At 37.0% G+C, this 24438-nt stretch overlaps 1 protein-coding gene across 11 annotated transcripts in view; it reads right to left on the bottom strand.

Moving 5' to 3' along the window:
• Positions 1–873: 873 nt before the first annotated feature.
• LOC141556808 (protocadherin alpha-C2) overlaps positions 874–24438 on the bottom strand; it is a 182175-nt gene continuing 158610 nt past the window's right edge. For 10 of the 11 annotated variants that reach the window (XM_074291599.1, XM_074291595.1, XM_074291605.1 and 7 more), the window contains exon 4: positions 874–2936. In XM_074291599.1, coding sequence (XP_074147700.1) covers positions 2626–2936 — 311 coding nt within the window. In that variant the 3' untranslated portion in view covers positions 874–2625. The remainder of the gene's footprint in view (positions 2937–24438) is intronic. The other variant, XM_074291598.1, reaches the window with a different exon arrangement.

Raw genomic sequence — 24438 nt, 5'->3', positions numbered from 1 at the left:
AATATAATATAATATATATAATATATAAAATATATATATTTTGGCATACTTGTTCCATGTATCTCATTTCTTCCTCTGCTCTTAGAAAAGACCACCATTTCTTGCATACATATCATTATCTGTTTATTAGTAATAACATAGGAAATACCAATAGCACCAATTAAAAATGAATCCACATGCTGTTTTATCCTTACAGATGTAATAACTGGTAACTAACAAAAGATTGGAAAGCACTTTCTTGATATAAAAAGTGCTGCACAGATTTATCATCATTCTTATCATTAACAAATTAGCTCAATTCTCCTATTATTCAGAAGGCACGTAAGGTCAAGTACATGGGGTTGAGTGGGGCAAAGTTGTCGGAACTTAGAATGTAGCCATGACTTCTATATGCTGGCAACCTCTTTTACCCCATGCAAACCTACACAGCTGAATTTACACACCCTTCAAAATATGGGAGAATCAAAGCTCAATCATAAACAGAAAATAATTCTTCGTGGGAGATGGAGAACTTGGTTAACAGATTCCTATCTTTTTTGTTTAGATCAATGAGTTCTAGAGCAAAAATAATTGATCAAGCATCTAATGTGCACATTTCAACAAACTTAAAATATTCTAGGTGGCATGACATTAACTTTGATTATTCTTTATGAGAGGATATGACAGAGAGTCTTAAAATTTCAATATTCATGGAGGTCACAAACTGTTTGGTTGTGTGCTCACACACCCACAGGGAATTATCTTCTGAATTCCTTCTAGAAATGTTACTTTAAAAAAAATCTTCATCCAATCCCTCAACAGCTGGACTCCTGGCAAAAGACAAGGAAGGGCTTTTGGCTTACCATAAATAAAATTCTTTGAATCACCAGTATCTCGATTTAAGAAAGATATTTTACTGTGTCTTTCATACACAAAAATTGATTAACAGTAGTGTTTTTTTTTCCCCAAAAAAATGAACACTATTCCACTTTTTTCACATGTGTACAAAAAAGAAATGCAATGGGGTTACATTCAACAATAAAGCTTAAAGTCCACTCTAGGTAATAGTTGCATTGACATTCACATACACAAGCACAGAGTAAGTATATTTCAGGATTTTTATAAGAGCATACAGCATACATACAGTAGTTGGATTTTACATCATAAGTAGTAGTTAAGGGCAGCAATTCAGAGTGTCATAGAAAAAAGGGAAATAAAACCAAAGGAAAGGTTGTCAGCTAGCGCACCAAGACAATTCACAGAATTACAGGATCTGTAAGTGTGTTCTGTATGTCTGAGAAAACAACAACTATCTTTCATTTCTGAGTCTTAGGACAGTTGATTGAAGAAGATTGTGTAATCAAAGTGCACATAAAAAACATTTTTTAAAAGGATAGGGATCCTTGGGATTAGTAACTATACATGCAAGAGGCAGTCCCAGAGTGACCTGATAGAGTAAAGCTGTGATTGGCAGGTGGCCGATATAATACAGATGTTTCAGGCAATTTCTCTAAAGCACTTCAGTAGCAGCAATGATTGTTTCTAATGGCTGTAGATTTAATTCTCTTTTGGGGATAAAGGGAAATTATATTTATCATCTTTGTTTTTCAACATTTACATCTAAACTTTCATTTTTAAATAAATCTTATCAAATAACAAAGAGCATAGATAAAGTGAGGTGTTGGGGTTTTTTCTTTCCCTTTTGCATATGTATTATGGGAAAAGGATCTGGCCTTTTCAGAAATATTGTGTGCAAAAGAATGTTTAACCGTGAGGACAAGGACATATAGGAAGCAATATCCATGCTACTCACTTTCCCAATGTGTCCATCTGACTGGCCTCCTGTTAAGGGTCTAAGGAACTGTTTTCCAACATAATGAAGGTTTTAGAAAGACATCATAGTCAATTTTTTCCCCAGGACTTCTAATAATGTATAAATAAGCTAATGGTCAAGGGGGCAGAATACAGTTTTGTCTAGAGAATGGGGACCATCTCCTGCCATTAAAAATTCCTTACCTATTCCACACTAAGTTTGGAAAATCTAGTCACTTCTTTCTCATGTTTCCCCCTGGCCCGAAAAGTTCAGAACTCTTGATTCATTTTGTTTCTTCATTTCTCTACCTCTTCTCATACTAAGTAAGCTAATTTTGCCTTTTCTCGATGACTTCTGGTACCACATTCATACACCCCGCATACCTCCAAGCCCATCCCCACCCCCACCCCCACATGCACAGGCACACATCCAAAGGAAGGCCCGGACTGCCCAATCTGAAAACCTTTCAGCCTGCCCTGTAAGTGCCATCAAGACAGGATTCCAGGAGCACAAGGCTAAGGGTCCAACCTCTCACGGGTGGGGCTGGGAAGCCTCTCCTTTGCGGCGGAGGAGAAAGGAAACTTGGGTCTGCTTTTTAGATTCTGAAAACAAGCCAGAGTGGAGAGAAAGAGTTAACATCAGAGTGAGTAAAGCTTTTAAGACAAAACCTGTTCTATGTGATCTAGACAGACACCGGGAACTTTCTGTTGTTTTCTGAGATCTGTACAGATAGATAGGACTGGTGTGGACAGGAGGAAAGTCAGGAGTTGCTACATAAGATAGATTTGCCATAATTACAAAACTGGCTAAGTGGCTTTGTTCCATTGGATCCCTCACTGGTCACTGTTGTCAGTGGTGCTGTTCCCTTTCTCTTTTTTTTCTTGGGTCTTGTTGCCCTTCTTCTTTTTCTTCTTCTTCTTGGTCTCCTCCTTTTTCCCAAAGGTTATGAAGTCACTTTTGTCAATTTGGCTGTTGGGTGGCTCCTGCCGGATGGAGATGATTGCAGGAGATCCCGGGATAATGAATTTGTCTGGCAACTCACCAGGGCCAGGTTGCTTGGGGTTGCCAGGTCCATATTTAAAGGTCCAACTGTTGCTGTTGACACCAGCTCCTACAGGGGGTGACACCTCTCCTGCCTCTGGTTCTGAAAAATCCAAAAGACAAGATATCAGTCAAGAAAAGGCAGCCCCCTTGCCCATACTACCATACCCCTAGACAGGAATACTGGGATAAGAGAGTATTGATCCCTCCATTTTATGAAGAATACTAAGGCCTAGAGCAGTGGTTGAAAGACAAGAAGAGAAGAAACTAGACTTCCACATTACCTTCCCAATTCTGCTCCTGACACTATCTGATTTGCCATTATTTCTGGGTCAATGTACTTGAACATAGATAAACATTTCAACATAAATACCAGAAGATGCTATTGAAGTTATAAAGAAATTTTCAGAAGATACATCAAGGAACCTGGTCCTAGAAGAAAAGAATTTCTGAATCTTGTATATAATTTCATTGGACTCTCAGCTCAAGCAAAATCTGGGTAAAAAACTTGTGGGGGAAAAGTGTACTTTGACCACATCAGAAAGTCAAAGAAGCTGTTTGTTAAACTTCCATAAATAGAGGCAGCTAGGTGACCTAGTGGTTAGAGCACCAGCCCTAAAGTCAGGAGGATCTGAGTTCAAATCTAGCTTCAGACACTTAACACTTCCTAGCTGTGTGACCCTAGGCAAGTAACTTACCCCAATTGCCTCAGCAAAAAAAAAGAAAAGAAAGAAAGAAAGAAAGAAAGAAAGAAAGAAAGAAAGAAAGAAAGAAAGAAAGAAAGAAAGAAAGAAAGAAAGAAAGAAAGAAAGAAAGAAAGAAAGAAAGAAAGAAAGAAAGAAAGAAAGAAAGAAAGAAAGAAAGAAAGAAAGAAAGAAAGAAAGAAAGAAAGAAAGAAAGAAAAAGCTTCCATAAATACAGAAAAAAGGCTTTTGTAAATCTGGGGAAAGGCAGTGCACTATGGTGATAAGAACTCTTGTCATGGAGTCTTAAGATCCAAATTTAAGTTTTAGATCTAATACTCACTAATTGTGATCCTGGATAAGTCATGTAATCTTTCTCAGTATCAGCTTCCTTATCAATAAAATTATATATACTAATAAAATGGAGATAATAATATCTAACTCACAAGAGTTGTTGTTAACTTTTTAGTGCTGGAGAAATATAAATTAATATTACATATAAGTTTGAGAATAAGGATATTACATAGGATTACTTATGCCTATTCTACATATGTGTGTGTGTTTATGCACAAAACATTACATAGAGCACAAAGTTCCATAAGTCTCTGACCCCATTCTAATAAGAAAGCATTTGTAGCCAGCCATGTTTTTATTCATTGTATAAAGAAGAGTCAAGAAACTTGTGTAACCTCTCCTTTGGGACATTTCCATAAAGATGTGGTAGGCTGAAGGAAGTATATGTATATATTCATGCATGTACTTTGCCTAGAGTTTCCCAAATTTCCAGGGGACTTTGGTCTCTGAAAGAACTTCCTTCCTAGAGAGAAGCCATGTGGAGAGATGAAAAGGGAAGAGGACCAAGGATTGTGATGTTTGCCCATACTTCTCCTTTCAAGTTTCAGGGATTAGATGGAATGGTCCTAGTGACAGAAAGCAGAGAGAACAAATGGAGTTAAGATCCCAGTATGTGACAGAGACACAATTGGATTGATTAATACATCAGGATTGATAAAACTCTTGGGATTTGGTTAACAGGATCAGTCTTCCTCCTGCTCTGGAGTATTGCTCCCCCAAATCCAACTTTCCCTTTATCTGAGTCCAAGCCCTTCACTTCCCATTTTCCCTCTGACTGATGGGAGAAGGGATTAGATTTACTGTCCCACTTTTTCCATGGTGTTCAATGAATGAAAGCCTCTTTCTTAAATTATTATTTAATGTATTCCTATGCTTTTTAAAATTGCTACTAACATTTATAGCCATTTTAAATGGTTTTAGAACAAGTCAATTAAGTACATAGTTTGGAAATAAAAAAACAAGTTAACCCAAAGGGAGGTTTTTTACTAAGCTCAGGCTGAGGTTGGTGTGAGTCAGTTAAAAAAAGAATATCTGTTATTTCTGTAACCTCTAAGACACTATGAGATATTCCAACTTGCTTTTGATCCCATAGAGAAGTTTACTAAAGAAAAGAACAAGCAGAAGTAAGAAGTAGTGGCTGGTGTATCGGCTTAAGTAATCATACTTTCTCCACACAACACATAGCCAAAGTCCCATTGGTTAACAACTAGAATGTCAAGAAATACTAAGGATGGATTGGTTCACAGAGGGAATAAAGCTTCTGAAATGCTGAGCCCAAAACACTCTTTAGAAAATAATGCCTTAAAACATGCCTTGTATTGGATCTTAAGTTTTCAAGCAACTAATCAATCACTTAGCATTTATTAATGAATCTGAGGTTCTGCTGGATTTATCTGCATAAAGATGAGAATAGAAGCCATGGTGTCTGAGAAGATCACAAAGTGAAGAACTTGTCTTTCATATGCTCTCCTATTTTATTTCATATTTATCATTCACATTTATCATATAATGATATAATTATGTCATATATATCATAGGTGTCTATTGTATTCCTTCATTTTGCTGTAACCTATCCTCCTAAATAAATCTACTTTTTGCCTAAAAGAATGGCTACTGTGAATTTTTTACATGACTGAACCCCAACCTTTGGTGCCAAACCCCACATCATAGACCACATCACAAGTGTAACAATCCCCATATGCCCTCCTCACTCTACCTAGTTTGGTTTCATCTTCAGTAAAATGAGGGAGTTGCATTGGACTGGGTGAACTCTGCATCCCTTCCAATTCTAAATCTTTAATCCTATTAGCTTCCCAACCTGAGTTCAGCTAGAGTTTAGCTTTCCATTTTCCTTCTGGGTGTTGGTGATGCCCATAAATAATAGACACAAAAGGCTTGAAACTGGTCTGAAAAAAAATTCAGACAGATCTGCACTGTTACCTGCATATCAGCACTAGTCAAAAATCTTTTGGAGAAATCCCATTAAGCTGGCCCTGAGCTCATTCTTAACTTCAAAGTGAAATGTGTGCCCTCAGGAACTGCAATGGATTTATTTCTAATATTGAACTAGCCCTCAGTGTAACCACAAAGAATGAAGCTCTTTAGTGATTACTCAATAAACCTGTCATCTTTTAAATAGTATTTTTCCAATTAAATAATTTTAACACACATTATTATATAAAATTTTGAGTTCCAAATGTTCTCCTTCCCTCTCCTCCCTTCTCCCTAAGACAGTAAAATGATGTACGTTAAAAAAAAATTATATATATATATATATATACACACACAATTATGTAAAACATTTCCATAAATAAACTTGTCATCCTGAGCCTAGGTATGTCTTCATCTTTGCTGAGCCAAAGGAAATGAATGAAGCTTCTTGCTGCCAAGGAACCCGTTCACAGCAGGAATGCCAAGGGTTAATCGGTTTTATTTCCACATCACTGAGCTGCTTCTGCCTTTTCAGGGAAACTTGTTTCTGCCTGACTCAGCCTGAGACTCGAAGAAGCTGACAGAGCTTCATTCATGTGCATCCTCCACGTGTTCTTGCTCTGCAAGAGAGCTCTGCTTTGCTCCACCACCGTCTCCTCCATCATTCACCCTCCCCAAAAAGCTCACTGCAGAGGTCCCACAGGCACCCAACCCACTCTAATGGCTCCTGTTCTGAGGAAATGTTTGACCATTTCCATATCAAACACATGCTCCTTCTCTGTCAAAGGTCATTGGATTTCTGGCTCTGCACTACTACCGCTGAGCTGGACAATTATGACACCAGCAGCTCTTTACATCTACAACCTTTATTCAAAGAATCTGAAGGCCTGTGGCAACTTCCAGAGAAACAGAAATAGATTTTTCTCTCCCCAGAAATATATCTATTTCTGGATCTGAAGGCAAACCAAAATGAATCCTATCTCTACTCTTCCCCCAGAAGGAGGCAAAAAGTGAAACACACAATCAGCTCTTCCCTCAAGACAAGCCCTAGTAAAATGGTGATGTCCCTAGCTTTTCTTTGGGCTCAATACTAATCCTCATCTTGGCATCCCAGGAATATCCAAGCTTCCCACCTGCTCTATCCTGCCAAGTAACTTAATTGTCAAAAACTGATATGCATTTATTTGTACTTTAGTAGGAAATTTGATGATTGAAAAGGGAGGAGTGCTTCTACAATAGTGACATTTCTGTTACCATATCAAAGTCGTGTAAATTGTCTCTGGAAGGGGAGGGACCTTCTCAGGGCTGCTTAAATTAACTCTGCATATACTGTGGACTCATTTGGAGATAGAAATAGAGGTACAAGGCAGGAAAATATCCTGTCCTAACAAAGTCAAGAAACAGACTCTCTATGTGACACAGAGGATAGAACACTGAGTCCAAGAGAAAGAGAAACCTGAGTTCAAATTCAGCCTCAGACACTTACTAATTGTGACCCTGAGCAAGTCACTTTACTGGGATCTATATGTTGATGTGTGCCAAAGATGTTAGAGTACCATGGCATGGGTTTCACTGTTGTTATCTGAAAGAATACAGGCTCAAACCATCTCCAAATCAAACATGGGCATGTATTTGGTTGGGGTAATATGTGAGCTTCTTCCTTAAGGAAGAGGGGCAATCCAACAAAGTGAGTCAGGATTTATAAAGAAAAGGTAAAGTAATGGAATTGAGGGGAATAGGAGAATTGGACAGAGCAGAAAAATTGATCTCAGAAGATTTTGTGTATCTTTGGACAATTTCAGATAAAACATGTCTGGGTAAAGTCCCTTTGATTAGATTGAGGAACAGGTCCTTTTGTTCTAATGAGATAGATAGACATAGAAAAGATAAAGGCTCTAATGAAGTCCTAGAGAAAGAAAGTGACAATTATTGGGCCTGGGATAGCAGCTAAGATTTCATCAACTTAAATGCTGTTTGCTTCATTTTTCTCATCCGCAAAATGGAGACAACAATAGTTGTTCTGAAGATGATCAAATGAAATAATTATAAAGCACTTAGCGCAGTGTCTGGTACATAGTAGGTACTATATAAATGTTAACTATTATTTTTATTATTACTGGTATTGACAGGAAACTTGCAAATAGGTTTTCAGTTACAAGCCAAGAAAGAGCTTTATCACATCTAGCAGACCAAGGTTCAGAACCTGAAAGAAAGAACCTGACATATATGACTTAGACAATTGGGAAACTAAGGGCATTTCCATGTTTTTGGACTGGACTTAAAAGATATTTATTCTTAAGCTGCTCCAAGGCTGCAAAAGAAGTTTCTCAGGACTTTATACTGCTACAATATCTGACTGAAAGCTTATTCTTTTTCATAGTGTGGAGTTTGTAAAGAAATGCAAGACAAAATAGAGGAGATTAAAATCCTTTAGAGTTCTTAGAGGCGAGAATGGAGTACAAATAGATTATCTGGAAAACAAGAGATAGAAGAGTTGACATCCCTGTCCTTTACGAAAGGGCCAGGTCATCCATCTATCACCCCTGGCCTGCTTGCTCTGATTTCTACTAGGTTAGTTCTTTTCATACTATAAAGCTTGCCCCTCTGTACTTCAGAATTGGACAAGGCTTAGGGGTACTCATCTCACAGTCTGAGAGTTAAACTTCAGTGCTTGGACTAGCAATCACTGCTAGAGGCACTGCAGCAAACATGGTTTATAAACCTGACTCCTCCTCACTCCTGGCAGTTTTAGAGATTTATCCCCTGAATCAAGAGGCTACTCTCAGAGCTAGAATCCTAATCACTAGGAAAGATTCTGGCTGGGGGGCAGCCAATGGGTAGAGGAGGTGGAAGAAGAAAATGGTTAAAGGATGGTCATTTCCGGCAGAATTCATTCTCCCTACATTCTTTCTCCTGGCTTTGCTCTCTCCTCTACACCCTTCACCTCCCAAGGTCTGATCAGTCTTTGACTAGGAACAAGTCTGGATCTCTAGTTACTTGAAAGAAATCTAGTGCCGGGGCTGGGGCCTCCCGGTAGGCAATTGTTCTCAGTGAAAAGCAGGAGGCAGCTGAATGAGAATATAAAGGGAATTAGTGCAGATGGGAGGGAGGGAGGGAGAAAGGAAAGGAGGGGAATAAGGGGAGGGGCTCAGTCTTCCAGCAACCCTATCTGTCTGACATGCTCAGTAAGGGAAGCAAGGCTTCAGCCCCACCCTTCTCTTTTCAGCACCAGTTCCTTTCTATAAAGACTGGGGCTTCAGGAGGGAAATGCAGACAAAGAGCTTCCAGAAAAAAAAACTATTCATTTTGATTTGAGAAGGAACATTTTTTCAATGGTTTGATTCTTTTTTTTTTTTTTTTTAAAGCTAATGTCCCTTCAGCCTGTCCTCTGCCTGATCCCAATTCCTGGTGTTTTTCCAATTTACAAGCTTTTGGGTCAGCAGAGCCAGCCTAGGGTTATTAAATGACTATAACCCTATAGCGCTTCAGTCAGACAGCAATAATCTTTGAGAGTCAGATCTTAACCCAATTTGTCCTTTTCCCTGCCACTCCCTATTCATGAATATTCAACACTGGCTCTTCAGTACCCTCACTAAATTCTGAATCTTGAGAACTCAAGTTTTCTGTAAAAGGGGAGAGACAGGTTGAACAAGTAGGGCTCATGGAAAATGTACATATGCAGGACCAACCATTAATCTGCACAAAACAATAAATCAAGACTTGTACCGTTTGCACTCCCAGCACAGTTCTTCATCCTCCTTGCACTCCTCAGAGGGGTCCTTGGAGGATAATCTATCTGTTCTGATTCATTCCCTAAATCCAGAATTGCCCTCTCCCTTTACTTCTATCTTTGGAAATCCTAGACAGCCTTCAAGAGCTACTTTCAAGAGTCACCTTCTTAATATTCCCCAGTCTGAAATTATCTTTCTTTTGTCCTGCTCTTATTATGTTCTATCGTGCATGACTATTATTGCACAATTATATGCAAGCATTTAGCACAGAACATGGTATATAATTGCCTCTTAACAAATACTTTTTTTTCTATATTTTTACAAGCTCACTTATCAGATCCCAGAGTTGTCCAGCAGCAGAATTTAAGGTTTTTGGGGAGAGAGGGTGAGATGGCGATGACCTGCTTTGAAAATGGTGGCCAGGAAGTTGTAGTTGGATAAACAGACAATTGACTTAATCCATCAGTAAATTGAACAAGTACTACAGACAGATGAGACAGGTCCAGAATAGAATAAGAAGAAGGAAGTTGAATGGATTATAACCCAGAGAGAAATTAGTGAGATTGATGAGAGCCCATATAAACACTTTCTTTTTAATAATACTAACTTATTCTATGCCAAAAAAAGATTCCTTTCTTTACAACAATATTTTCTTAGTAATGATATGTGATTGTGAGCTATGGAATTTCATGGGTTTAAGGGAATCAAAATTGCAGATTATCCAAAGGCGATGGAGAAAATAAATGATGGACCTAAGTAGGTCCTTCCTTTCTTCTTCCTTTCCCCCTTCTTTCTTCTCTCTCTCTCTCTCTCTCTCTCTCTCTCTCTCTCTCTCTCTCTCTCTCTCTCTCCTTTTCTTCCTTCCTAGACTTATTTCATCACCATATTGAGCTTTTCGTTAAACATTTCTCTACTAATATGAACGAACATCTTCTCTGCAACTTGTAATCCTAGAGAGTTCCTTCTGGTCCCTTAAGAGCTGAAGTGACTTAGTCAAATGACCAATATGTGGAAATGCTAGACACAGAACTCTAGTCTGTATGATTGAAGCCAGCTCTCTATTCATTGTGCTATCCTGCCTCTCTCCATATCTATCAATGAACATGAAAGAGAAAATAACGTGGCATAGAAATAATGGAAAAGGAAATAATAATGTACGTTTTATTCTCACAGGACCCTTCATGCTCTAAAAACTAGACAGATAACAATCAAACTTTAAAAAAAAAAAAAAAAAAAAAGTCACAGATTATAAGTGTAGAAGCATAAAAATAGGATTTGGCAGGTCAAGTGCCCAGAGCTGCACAGTCAATCAAAAATGGACTGAGTAGAGTTTTTGCTTGCCTGGGTCTCTTCTATGAAAGAAAGCTACCATAATTCACTAGCCAGGGAATTCATAGTAGAGAGGAGGTGGCTCCATTTGGGAGACAGTATCTTTTTCACAGCTCTAAGCATCAGGCTGATTTCTCTTCTTGCATAGATAATATTAGATTATCTTGTGGATTTCTGAGGTTAGCTAATTTCTTATGTTTTTTTTTTTTTTTCTTCAGCTGTTCTATAAAGCTTTAGTGATAGTTTCATGCCTCAGACTCCAATTGTGCTCATTTGCAGGAATCTCAAAGGCCAAGAAAAAAAAGAGTGGTTTCTAAAAATCACAAACCTTGCTTTATTCCAAAATAACTTTGTGCCATTTTTGGTAGAGTTTAACAATATCATTTGCAGGAAATGTATCTCTAAAAATGAAAATTACTGGGATCAAACTCTTCAAAATGCAATTAAAAAGCAAAACTAATCCTCCCTCCCTAGCTACATACATCAACTTTGCATCCCAATGCCTAAATCAAAGGGTCTAAGATTTTACTGGTGTTTTTTAATGTTTGTTTTTCAGTGTTTTGTTCTAAACTTTCGTTTCTAATTGCTCAGTTTTCTCAGGTTCTGAAGTGGAAGACCTTTTGGTAATTTACTTTCTCTAACAATGCTGCCATACTCTGAAAATCTTTCTCTTGAAATGATCTTACCACTGTCAACAATTTATTCCCTGCTTTAATTTATTTATGGAATTCTCTCAGGAAGGTTCTTCCAGGCAACCTTTTCATATCTCACTCTCTCCCTGATCTATTTATTCCCAAGGTACCTTAATAACTTCCATAGAAGGAAACTTCCTTACTTGTGGCTAAGAAATAGCTTCCAAATTATTTTGAAAAAAGGCAGTGAACTTTGAGAGTCTCTTCAGGGCTCCCTAATCACCATTTCATTGAAGTTTAACTAACAGATGTCAGCCAAAGCCACAAAGATGGGGGGAAAGAAGGAAGGGAAGTTACAGGTGTATTTCCTAAGGGGCTTGTGGTTACTGCTAAACTTCTACATGTTCATGGCTCTGTGATCATCTGCAATATAGATCACAACCCATTTGTAACTGCCCAACTTATGCCACGCTTTTTCAATCCCTCCTACTTTCTACTATAAAAATGCCAAATTGATTAGTTAGGTTCTAGGGGTAGGAGAATCTAAGAAGTATCATCCTTTCTCAGACTTGATTAGCCATTGTTTCAGTAATACTCTCATAATCTTAGGGATGGAAGGAACAATAAAGGTCATCTTTTTCCATAGCAAACCATAACATCCCCTGTCCATTCAGTTATATGAGAGGTAGTGCTTTAATAGGAGTTTTCAGAATGGGGGCAGTGGAATGGACCTGACTCCAAGACACAATGTAATCAACAATCCCCTCAACCAGGTGGCAAGATTCTTTCCTCTCTACAAAGAGTCAATTATGAAGCCTCAAACAAAATCACATCTACCATTCTCTCATTACATTCCAATATTCTCCTATTATAGCTACTTACACTGCTGTGCAAGCTCCCAACATTTCCTTCTCTCTGCCCTGATCCAAGTACCCATAGCAGAAGATAGATAGCTGCCATCAGAAAAATCTGCCACTACCTTCCCTGTCCCACCCCTCCTCTAAATACATCTCTAAATACATCTCCTCCATCATACTGGGTAGTATATGCCCCTTGAAGTTCTCCATTTCAGGGCAATAACAAGTAAGAGCTCTCTTTTAATTTTGGATGAGACAGAATGAGTTGTATAACATAAGCAGAAACGGACAGGTTGCAATTTACATTACACAACTCAATACATTATATTTTCCCCAAAATACCATCCATTTTTGATCAATACCATTCTTCTAGCTACCCAGATTTACAACCTAGGTGTTAGCCTCACCTCTACAATCTTACTTTCTCTATATATCTAAGCAGTTGGCTAAATATGATTATTTCTAGGTCCACAATCTTTCTGATATGTGTCTCCTTATTTCTTTTTCACACATCTAGATTTCTCCTGAAGATCCACGTCACATACCACTTCGACTACTGCAATAATATCCTAGCTGGTTTCCTGTACTCACATTTCTGTTCTACCCTCCATAAATCAGTCAAAAGTGTTGTTTTTTTACATTATAGGCATGACCATAATATCCCATCTCTCCTCACCCCCAACTTTTTCACAAGCTCCAGAGTTTCTCTCATATCTAGAATCAAATGTAACTTTCTCTACTGGCCATTCACTTCTGGCCCTTTCTAGTGTATACACCACTCCCCTGAAGTCTCTCAAGTCCAACATTCTTAGTTACAAAAAGATATGTAACACATTCAAACATGAATTTGATTTTAAGATATGATTCCATCCATTAAATAACTAAATAATGAAAGAAGAAAAGATTTATATTTAAAAATGTCAACTTGAAATTACATGCAATTCATTACTGTCTTTTAATTTTTGTATTGTTTATGATGAATATCCATAGAGAGAGAAATAGAACTCATAGTGAAAAGCTGTTATATCCATAGATTCTTTGTGGCATGTTATTTGGTTGTTGACCTGAATAGCTTTCCATCAAAAGAAGTACATCCTCCCAAAAAATTTTTTCTGGTGGACTAACCACCTAGATAAAATTAGCATAGACATCTTCCCTAACTCCAAGCTATACATGGGTGAGTTTTTGGAAAATAATGAAGCATTTTCATTCACATTACTCTACAGAACAACAACAAAAAAAATTTCAATCATTTATAAATAAAATTTTTAAAAATTTAATACCTACTTTATTTTTATTTTTGTGTACATTTTGTAATGTACACAAAAATACTACATGCATAAACTGAATAAATAAATATACATCTATTAGGAAGGTATGCCCAACTGAAAAAAATTAGAGAAATTAGAACCCTGAATTTCAAGTCAAGAAGACCTGCTTTCATAATTTTGACCCCACACATTCATTAGCTTCTTTAAGCCTCCTTTTCTCATTTGTAATAAAAGATAAAAAACAAAAACACCTGGGAATAGCATCTCTCACAGAGGATTATTATGAGACTCAAATGAGATAATACATATATACTTTTTTTTTAATGGTTTTTATTTACCAAATATATGCATGGATAATTTTACAACATTGGCAATTGCCAAACCTTTTGTTCTAATTTTTCCCCTCCTTCTTCCCCTACCCCCCCACCCCCGCCCAGATGGCAAGTTGACCAATACTGCATGTATACTTCTATGCATTAACAAGTATTGCACAAATCAGCCAGGATCTGAAACTGATTGGAGTGAGAGGTCGAGGGGAGAGGATGGGTGTAAATCCACAATTAAGGATTTGGATTATTCAGTGGCTGATGTTTTATCATGTTAAAATGGGCCTGCACTGACTCCACCTCTTCCAGAATGCTTCATATCATAGTTCCTATCTGCAGCCCATCTGGAGATATGTGAGGACCAATCATTTTACTCAATAAATAACTTGCTCCTGCCTTTGGTTTGGATTTTTTTTTTTTCTTCTCCTTGTAAGAATACAGACTCCTCTAAGGTTGGCAGCAGTCCCAGGCTCTCTGTTGCTGTGTCACTTCTCAGCCCTGAACAACCATTTCCTGACAAGTAGTGAAATCTCTACAGGAAGAGCATAAAATGGAAATGTCGTCAGGCCTCTAGAAAAGCTTAGAAAAAATAGGCACAAAGAGGGCTCTTTGAAGAGATTCAGGGTGTGGGGGATGCTAGAAGAAGGCTCTATTCTATGTAAGCACCAGTATGGTGCAGTGGAAAGCATGCTTGATTTGGAGACAAAAGATCTGGGTATAATTCTTGGCTATCTCCCCTTATGACTGAGGACAGGTCCCCTAACCTCTCCAGGTTTCTATAACTAAAAAGTGAGCAGATTGACTAGATGATCTCCTTTTCAGCTGTAAATTAAGATCCCATGGTCCTACTTACGTCCCATTAAACAATTCTGTGTACATTTGCTACTATGTGTAAGGCATTTTACCCTAGGCAGCTAGGTGACATAAACAATAGAATGCTGGGATGCCATCTTCATGGGTTCCAATCTGGCCTCACACTTACTAGCAGTATGACCCTGTACAAGTCACTTAAGTCTGTTTGCCTCAGTTTCCTCATCTATAAAATAAAAAATAAAAAAAACTATGACAAACCACTTCACTATCCTTGCCAAGAAACCTCAAAATGGGGTCACAAAGAAGCAGACATGACTGAAATGACTGAACATAGCAATAGGTAACATAATGGATAGAATGCTAGGCTTGGAGTCAAAAAGATCTGTGTTCAAATCCACTTTCAAACAATTATTTGTTGTGTGACTAAAAGCAAGTCATTCAATACTGTTTGCTTCAATTTCTCAAGAGTAAAATATAGAAAATAATAGCACCTACATCTCAAGGTTGTTGTGAGGATCAAATGAGAAGATAATTATAAAGCACTTAACATAATTCCTAGTGCATAGTGGATGCTTGATAAATGCTTGTTTCTTTTCTTCCCTTATACTAGGTGCTGGATATACAGAAATACATATAAAACAATCCCCTTGTTAAGGAATGTCTATTCCTTAAGACAAGTATAATGCAAGTATAATTTGAGGAGACAGAGAGCATCAGCAAGTAGGGAAATGAAAGAAGGCTTCACAAAAGAAATTGTATGTGAGCTGAACCATGAGAAAAAGATTCTAAAAAGTGCAGATGAAGAATGAATAAATTTCAGGCATCAGGGATGACTTAAAAAAAGGCACAGAGGTAGGAGATGGAATGTTACATTCAGGGGACACAGTAGTCTAATTTGACTGGGATATCTAAGCTATGTTAAGGGGAATAATGTAGCATCATACAGGAAAGTAAGCTAGAGCCAAATTGAATGCCCTCATACTCTATTTCATCATCAGTCTCTTTGAATGCCAAGTGAAACAGTTTTTACTTTTTGCTAGAGGAAACAGGGAGCCATTGAGTATCTTTAAGAAGAAGAGTGACATGGTGAGATATATGCCTTAGCAAGATTACTGTGGCAGCTAGGTGAAGGATAGAGAAGAGAAGAGAAAGACTGGAAGCATAGTGATAAGGGAGATTATAATCATGTAGGTACTTAAGTGATAATAATGGCCTAGACTAGAATAATAACCATATGAGTGAAGAGAAAAAAGGAAAAACAAACAAACAGGAAATGCTGATAGATTAGAGGAAATGAGGGAGAGAGAAGAGGTTGACTCTAGCATTCTGAACCTGGATGACTAGGAGGAGAATGATGCTCTCAAGAGAAATTGGAAATTTAGAAAAAGGACAATTGGGAAAGGGAGAGGAGGGAGATGACAAGACATGTTGAGGTTGAGATGCTGACACTTTGTCCAGGTGGATATAAGTAGGCAGTTAGAGTTGTGGAATTGGACTTCAGAAGACTAATTAAGATTGATTACACAGAATTTAAAGTCATCTGTGTAGAGATGAAAATTGAAGTTTTGGGAGCTGAACTTATGGATACATGGACCCAGAACAGAGTCTCAAGGTGAGAGGGAGCCCCCTGTCTTAGGAGGTAAGATATGGATGACAATTCAGTAATGAGACCGAAGAGGAATGATCAGATAGATATATGTACACAGTAGTCAGCAGTATCAAAAGGTTGTGATGATCAAGAAAGGGAAAGATTGTTCTACACCAGATGTAGTCCTTGAGATCAACAGTGGCTTTTGAGAAAGCAGTTTCAATGTTGTAGGGGTGAGGTGAAGTCAGATTTTTAGAAGTGAGTAGAAAGAAAATGGAAGCAAGTGTGGAAAACTCTAGGACTTTGGTAGTGAATGAGCAGACAAATTAGGTTTGAGCAGATGGAAGGTTTAAATGAAGAGTATGGGTTTTGTTTTGTCTTTTTTTTTAAGTATAAAGGAAATCTAATCATATTTTAGGGCATCATAAAAGGAAACAAAGGAAGAGACTGATGATGAAAGTATTCTGGATGGATCAAGCTCCCAGAAAAATGTGTATAAATCTCATCTCTCTGACACATTGTAAACTGTTTGAAGTCAAAACCAAAAAACTTTAAAAACAAACTATGATAATAACAACTTTGTATCTCCCTAAGTACCTAGTATAATGGGTTTCTGAATACATGCTTAATAAATTAAGTTGAATTTCTAATATCTTCCTAATAATACCACTCCTAGAATCTCACAGTTTAAGTTCTACTTCAGCTTGGAAGGTATATTGGTTCTAACCTCTATGAGGTTATATGGTAATGGCCTCTCTTCCCTGTTACAATGGGAATGGAGGTAAGATATTCATATAGAAGCATGAAAGAAATAACTAATATAATATAAATTCACATGTATATTGCAATTAAAGGTCTGCAAAGGATCTTTAAAAAAAAAAAACAAAACTGAAATTGACACTGTGTTATTATTTTCACTTTACAAATTAGGAATCTGAGGTTCAGATAGCCAGATAGTTCAGAGCACACTGATTATGGCCAAACCTATAGGCAGAATTTTAACCCCATTGTCTCAATTCCAAGCACAGAACTTTTACTACTACCTCACCTTATCCTTCAATGATAAGAGCAGATAAAATACTCCTAGGGTTTCTCTTCTGCAGATTTAGGGAAATAGTCCTTCTGTTCAAAAAGGATGGCTTTCATCTACTTGGAGCTTTCCCAGATGCAAATATCAAAAGACAACATGGATTAAAAAAGAAAATTGCTCTGATGTTGAACTGCGGACTATCATTTTCAGGCTCCTAGGCATCATTTAAAGAAATCCTACTGTGTTTTAACTTGAAGAAAAGCAGCTGCATTGTGATCTCAGTGAGGCTAGCAACTTGGTCTTGTGGATATCATTATTTGACTCAAAGGCTCACTGAGATGAAAGGAAGAATAAAAATTATATGATCAAATTTTTAAAGATGGAAAGGACATTAAGGAGACATCTAGTCTTCATCTAGTCCAGTGGTATCAAATGCAAATAGAAGTGGTAACCATTAAACTATAGATAAGGATCCCCACAGTATGTATATTGACTTGGAAAATTACATATTAACTATTTGCTTTCTACGGTATTTGGGGGCAATTAGATAATACAGTAGATAGTGTCGGAATAGATTCTAACTCTATTCTTCCTGAGTCCAAATCTGGCCTTGGACAGTTACTATGTATGTAGTGTGTGTGTGTATGTAGTATGTAGGTATGTGACTCTAGGCAACTCACTTAACTCTATTTCACTCATATTTCTCTATATTCACTCATATTTCCTCATCTGTAAAATGAACTGGAGAAGGAAATGGTAAATCACTCCAGTATCTTTGTCAAGAAAACCTCAAATGGGGTCATAAAGTGTTGAACACAATTAAAAATCAACTAAACCACAACTGTATTTTTATCTATTTTGTTAATTATGTCCTAATTACATTTTAATCTGGTTCTTGACTCAAAAATATATGGGCCACTTATATCCTAAAGAGATTTTAAAGAAGGGAAAGGGACCTGTATGTGCAAGAATGTTTGTGGCAGCCCTTTTTGTGGTGGCCAGAAACTGGAAACTACATGGATGCCCATCAATTGGAGAATGGCTGAATAAGTTGTGGTATATGAATGTTATGGAATATTATTGTTCTGTAAAAAATGACCAGCAGAAAGATTTCAGAAAGGCCTGGAGAGACTTACATGAACTGATTCGGAGTGAAATAAGCAGGACCAGGAGATCATTGTATACTTCAACAACAATACTATATGATGATCAATTCTGATGGACAAGGCTCTCTTCAACAATGGGATGAACCAAATCAGTTCCAATAGAGCAGTAATGAACTGAACCAGCTACCCAGTGAAAGAATTCTGGGAGATGATTATGAACCACTACATAGAATTCCCAATCCTTCTATTTTTGTCCCTTGCATTTTTTATTTCTTTCTCAGGTTAATTGTACACTATTTCAAAGTCCGATTCTTTCTGTGCAGCAAAATAATTGTATGGACATATATACATATATTGTATTTAACTTATACTTTAACATATTTAACATGTATTGGTTAACCTGCTATCTGGGGGAGGTAGTGGGGGGAAGGAGGGAAAAAATTGCAACAAAAGGTTTTGCAGTTGTCAATGCTGGAAAATTACCCATGCATATATCTTGTAAATAAAAAGTTATAATAAAAAAAAGAAAAATTACCATGCATATGTTTTATAAATAAATGCTTTAATAAAAAATAATAATTCCTCAAAAAAAAAAGTATATGGGCCACAATGTAACCAGCCCTGGATGTGTTAGACAGTTCTGATCTAGTCCAACTTTCTCATTTAACAAATAAGAAAACAAAGTCAGAAAGTGATTTGTCTGAGGTCACACAGATGATAAATAGCAGAGTCAGGATTGTCTGACTCCAGATTCCTTGCAAATCAATCAGTTTGGAAATAACTGCTGACTTTTTGATGCCACCTAAAGGTCTACAAAACTGAACAGGTAGTGAAAATAGTATCCCTATTTTACAGAAGCGGAAACTGGGGTTCTAAGAAATTAAGTGACTTGCCCAGATTCACAAAACTCAAAATTTAAACTCAGGTCTACTGATTCCATGTTTAATATCTTTCCAAATTTCCTTGTCATGCAACCCCTCACTTTATAAATGGAAACTGAAGCTGCAAATGACTATTTCCCTACTCTTACTTTTTCTTACTCTGATCTTGGAGAGCATATAAGACTCTTCTAAAAACCATTTCTCACATCACTCGACTCCTCCACTATCTTTCCTAAAATCTTTCATTCTCCAGTGCGTATAAACTTCTTTCCTGCTATATCTTCTGCATTTCCAGACCTCTGAACATCATGATGCCTTCTACTCCTTGACAATGATGTGTCTTGCCCAGACTTTCTCCCTTGTCTAACATATAGGACAATATTGTAGCAGAAGCTGAGGGCTACTATTTGGCATCATAGTGCACAGAATGCAGGGCCTGGAGTCAGGAAGTCTTATCTTACTGAGTTCAAATCTGACCTTAGATACTTAGTAGCTCTGTGGACCCTAGGCAAGTCATTTCATTTCTCTGCCCCAGTTTCTTCATCTGTAAAATGAACTGGAGAAGGAAATGGCAAACCTCTCCAATATCTTTACCAAGAAAACCCCAAATGGGGATATGAAGAGTTAGACATGACTGAAAACTGTAATGTGGGACCCTGGTAGAACTCTGATGAGGCCTATGGACCTTTTCTAAGGAAATGCTACAATTTAATTAAAATTAAGATCATTTTTTTTTTCACATGGAAGTTCACAGACAGGTTGAAATCTAACTACCTTGAGCCAGTTACAAACATTAGAGAAAAGGATGCCCTTTCTTTCCTCTTCAGAGCTGTGGATAATAGAGATTCAGATGGCAAAGCAGGAAAAAAAAAAAAAAAAAAAAGATTTCTTTTTTTTTACAATCCTTCTGTCTGAACTCCTTGACAACCTTGCCTTGTTATGGACCTTCCCTAGAGGCTCCAAGCCCTTACCCAGTTATCCAAGATAACTGCATCTAGCATTTGACCTGAATATGCTTCTTCAGATTAGGCAGTGGCATTTTCAACTTTAATGCTACCTCAAGTGAAGAGGGGATTCTCTTCTTACCCTAGAATTTGAAGTAAATGTCTTTAGAAGTGTTTTTTATGTCACTGATCGCCGAAGGCACAGGGAAGAGACTTTCCTTTCTGGGTCACCAGTGTCAACAGGGCTGTGGGCAGGCCAGATACAACTGTTGTTGGATGAAAGAGATCCTAAAACAAGCTGATCTCACTTTTTGTTCTGCTTCCTCCTTCAGCCTTTTTTCATCACCTATCAGAGGAAGTGGCTCCCCAAGGAGCCAAACAACTTGCACTATGTCTCAGAGGAGTCCTAAGCCTAAGCCTAAACCTAAAACCTAAACCTAAAACTAAAAACTAAATTTAACCTTAAACATAAATTTTCTGGCTTCTGTGAGATTCTTTCTCCTGTCAGAGCATAAATGAGAAGCTATTATTCCCTTTTCTGTCCCAAGTCCATTTGGGGGCTGGATAAGATGAGTTCGAGTAGGTCAGGCAGGTTAACCTTTTAACTCTGACCCTTTAAAATCATAAAGAAACTAGGGCTGAAACTCAGAAATTGAATTTGATTCCTTTCTATGTAGGATATATAAATGATGATGCAAAGGATTGCTTGAAGTACAGATCAGCTATCTGTATGTACTAATACTGTGATGCTCCCAGAAAACCACTTCAGATTATGGGGAAGGTGAAAAAAGCATATTATCTACCTGGAACAAAACTGAAAAATCCTTTCAAAATCTTTTTTCTTTTCTGGCCATACAATATACTTTGATAAGACTGGAAAGCTTTAACTGGCATGTCTATAATAGAGGAAACTGAAATCAGTCCTTAATTCCCTACCCAGTCATTGGCCTGCTTCTTTGAGATTGTGGGCTTTCACAAAGAAGACACATGCTATGAAAGCTATTTTTACTGGCCTACATCTCTCATAGAATGCTTAATGTATAGTCTGAAAGACTGAGAATTGGTAAGGTTATGTGCTCTCAGGAAACATCTTAGCACCAACCTTATATAACTCTATTATACATGTGACAAACAGCACTGACCCTAAAACACCACACACGGCCAGACTGTCCCCTATTCTGTGCTGACAATCTTATTTTACTATAAAGATGGAAGATGAGGGATATAAAGAAATCATATAGATTAATTTCCCTTTCCTGTCACAAAGATATGCTGATGAAACAATTATGCAGAGATGCTTATTTCACAAACATAGGAAATCTGGATTCACACAATTATATTTCCTGTGCTTGCTTCTTAAAAATATAAGGTTTGGGTTCCAAAAATAGGACTGTGGTTTTTGTTGCTCTAGAAGGTGGGGGACAGGGAGCAGAAAACTATGGAGCAAGTAGTTACTATGGTCTGTTTACTTTTCCTATCAGCAGTATCCTGAACATATTCTAGTCTTAATGGATAAAAAAAGTGGGCCTGAAGTTAGGAAGATCTGAATTCATGAATGACTCCAAAAGTTAATAGATGTATGGACTTAGGCAAGTTACTTAATTGCCATTTGCCTTAAGTTTCCCTCAACTGTAAAATGGGGGGTGATAACAGTACCTTCTTCTCATGACCATTTTGAGGATTAAATTTGATAAGTCCTTACCACAGTGGCTGGCACAATAGTAGGTGCTTAATCTTAAGGTTTTAGGGTTTTTTTTTAAATATTGGTATAGTGTAGGCAGGAGTACTAAATACTGAATAGTTATTGTTTATTTGTTTTTTTAAATTTAATATTTTATTTTTTCCCAATTCCATGTAAAAATAATTTCAACATTCATTTTTCAAATTTTGAGTTCCAAATTCTCTCTCTCAGCCCCCTCATTGAGAAGGCAGGCAATTTAATGTATGTTATACATGTGCAGTCATGCAAAACACATTTCTATGTAAAGTCATGCCATGAAAGAAAATAAAGACAAAAAAAAAAAACATGAAAAATAAAGAATTAAATTTAAGTGTTATTTCCTTCTTTGTCCTTCCTTTCCTTTCTTTCCAATTTCTCAACAATTCAAACACAATAATTCACAGCTTGACATAAATCATTCTATAAACCAAGAGTCTGAACTAAAAACTCCAGCTACCTAAATGTATTTAAAACCCTAAGGAAGTATCATTTGGAATCTGTGATTTCTTCTTCTTTGAGATCTACTACATAATTTTTCTCTTCCTGTTTCAGGGTTGCTGAGCATCATAAAGAAAATCACAAAATTAATTCCATTTTACCTCCCATAATTTAATCAGAAAACACATAAATGCCAACTATGTGCAAAAATCACGTACAGCGATAGAAAAACAAGGACAAAAATGAAATAGTTCCTACTCTCAAAAAGCTTATATTATGTGGGGAAGATACAATTTATACACAAGTAAGCAATACAAAATAATTTGAAGGGGATGAGATGGTTTATAACTGAGGTGATCAAAAAACAAATTGTGTAAAAAGTTGTTTGAGCTCTGTTTTGGAAAAGGGGGGATTCCATATAGCAAAAGTGAGGAGTAAGTACTTTCCAGAAATGCAGAACCACTTGTACACTTGTATATAGGCTGGAGATAGAATGTTATGTACAGGCTACTCTAGAACAGAAAATGTAGAAAGGAAAGTAATAGATGAACATCACATTGTTCAAGGCTTTAAATATCAGATTGATAAGTTAGTATTTTATGCTAGAAACCATAGGGAGACAAGAAAGTGAAGACTTTTGACTAAAGTATGATACAAAAACAGATCTATGTTTTAAGGATATCAATTTGGGAAATTTATGGAAGATACATTAATAAGATGATAGGCTGGTGATATAGAGACCAGTTAGAAGGTTCTTGCAATATTCTCAGAGAGTTATGAAGATGGCATGAACTACCATAGAACTTGTTTGAAGGGAAAAGAAAGTATATAGGCAAGAAATGCTATAGAAGTAAAATTAACAGTTTCCACAACTGATTGGATATGGAGCTTGAGAGAAAAGGAAAAGTCAGGAAAAACCATGAAACCTGGGTGACTGGAAAAAAAAAAAAAGTGGTTTTAACACAATTATGAAATTTAAGGAAGAAATGGTTTGGGGGTAAAATACAATAAATTCTATGTTAGACCAATTCAGTTGAAGATGCCATCTGGAAATCCAGATGGAAATATCCACCAGGCAATTGGAAATGCAAAATTAGAATTTGGGAGAGAAATTGGAATTGGACATATAAATTTAGAAGTTGTGTGCAGAGAGATGACACTTGAGCCCATGGGAATTGATAAGATCACCAAAGGAAGAGTGTAGAAAGAGATCAACTCCTAGAACAAAGCTCTGGAGGTTTCCCAAATTTAGAAGATAATTTAATGAAATGTAACTGAGGGGACAGCTAATCGATGCAATAGAGTACCACTTCTGAAGTCAGGAGGACCTGAATTGAAATGTGATCTTAGACACTTAATACTTCCTAGCTGTGTGACCCTGGGCAAGTCATTTAACCCCAATTGCCCCAACCAAAAAAAAAAAAAAGAAAGAAAGAAAGAAAGATAACTGAAAACAAAGATAAGAAGAGAGATGTGGGGAAGAAACTGAAAAGAATCATGGCATAGAAGTCAAGGAAGAAACAGTAAAAAAGTAGAGGGTATGTAACAATGTCCAAAGCCCTAGAGTTTGAAGAGAACATGGACTGAGAAAAGGAAGCTTAAATTTAGCATTTTAAAATTTTTCATGATTTTGAAAAGAGCATTTCATTTGAACAGACTCGGAAATCACATCACAAGAAATTTAGAAGGCAATAATAATAGATGAGAAGAAATGGATGTAATAAACCTCTAACACAGCTAGGTGGCACAGCAGACAGAGCTCAGGACTTTAAATTAGGAAAACCTGAGTTTAAGTCTTACATCAGACACTTGCTAATATTTGTCATACTGGACAAGTTATTTAAGCTCTACTTCAGTTTCCTCAACTGCAAAATGAGGATAATTAATGGGATCTCCCTCAAATGCTGCTGTGAAAATAACAAGAGATATTTGTAAAGTACTTTTCAAATCTTAAAATACTTTATAAATGA

This window comes from Sminthopsis crassicaudata, chromosome 2 (genome assembly GCF_048593235.1).
Source record: "Sminthopsis crassicaudata isolate SCR6 chromosome 2, ASM4859323v1, whole genome shotgun sequence".
Classification (NCBI taxonomy): domain Eukaryota; kingdom Metazoa; phylum Chordata; class Mammalia; order Dasyuromorphia; family Dasyuridae; genus Sminthopsis; species Sminthopsis crassicaudata.
The sequence above is the reverse complement of the archived record's forward strand: the minus strand, read 5'-3'. Positions and strand labels throughout refer to the sequence as shown.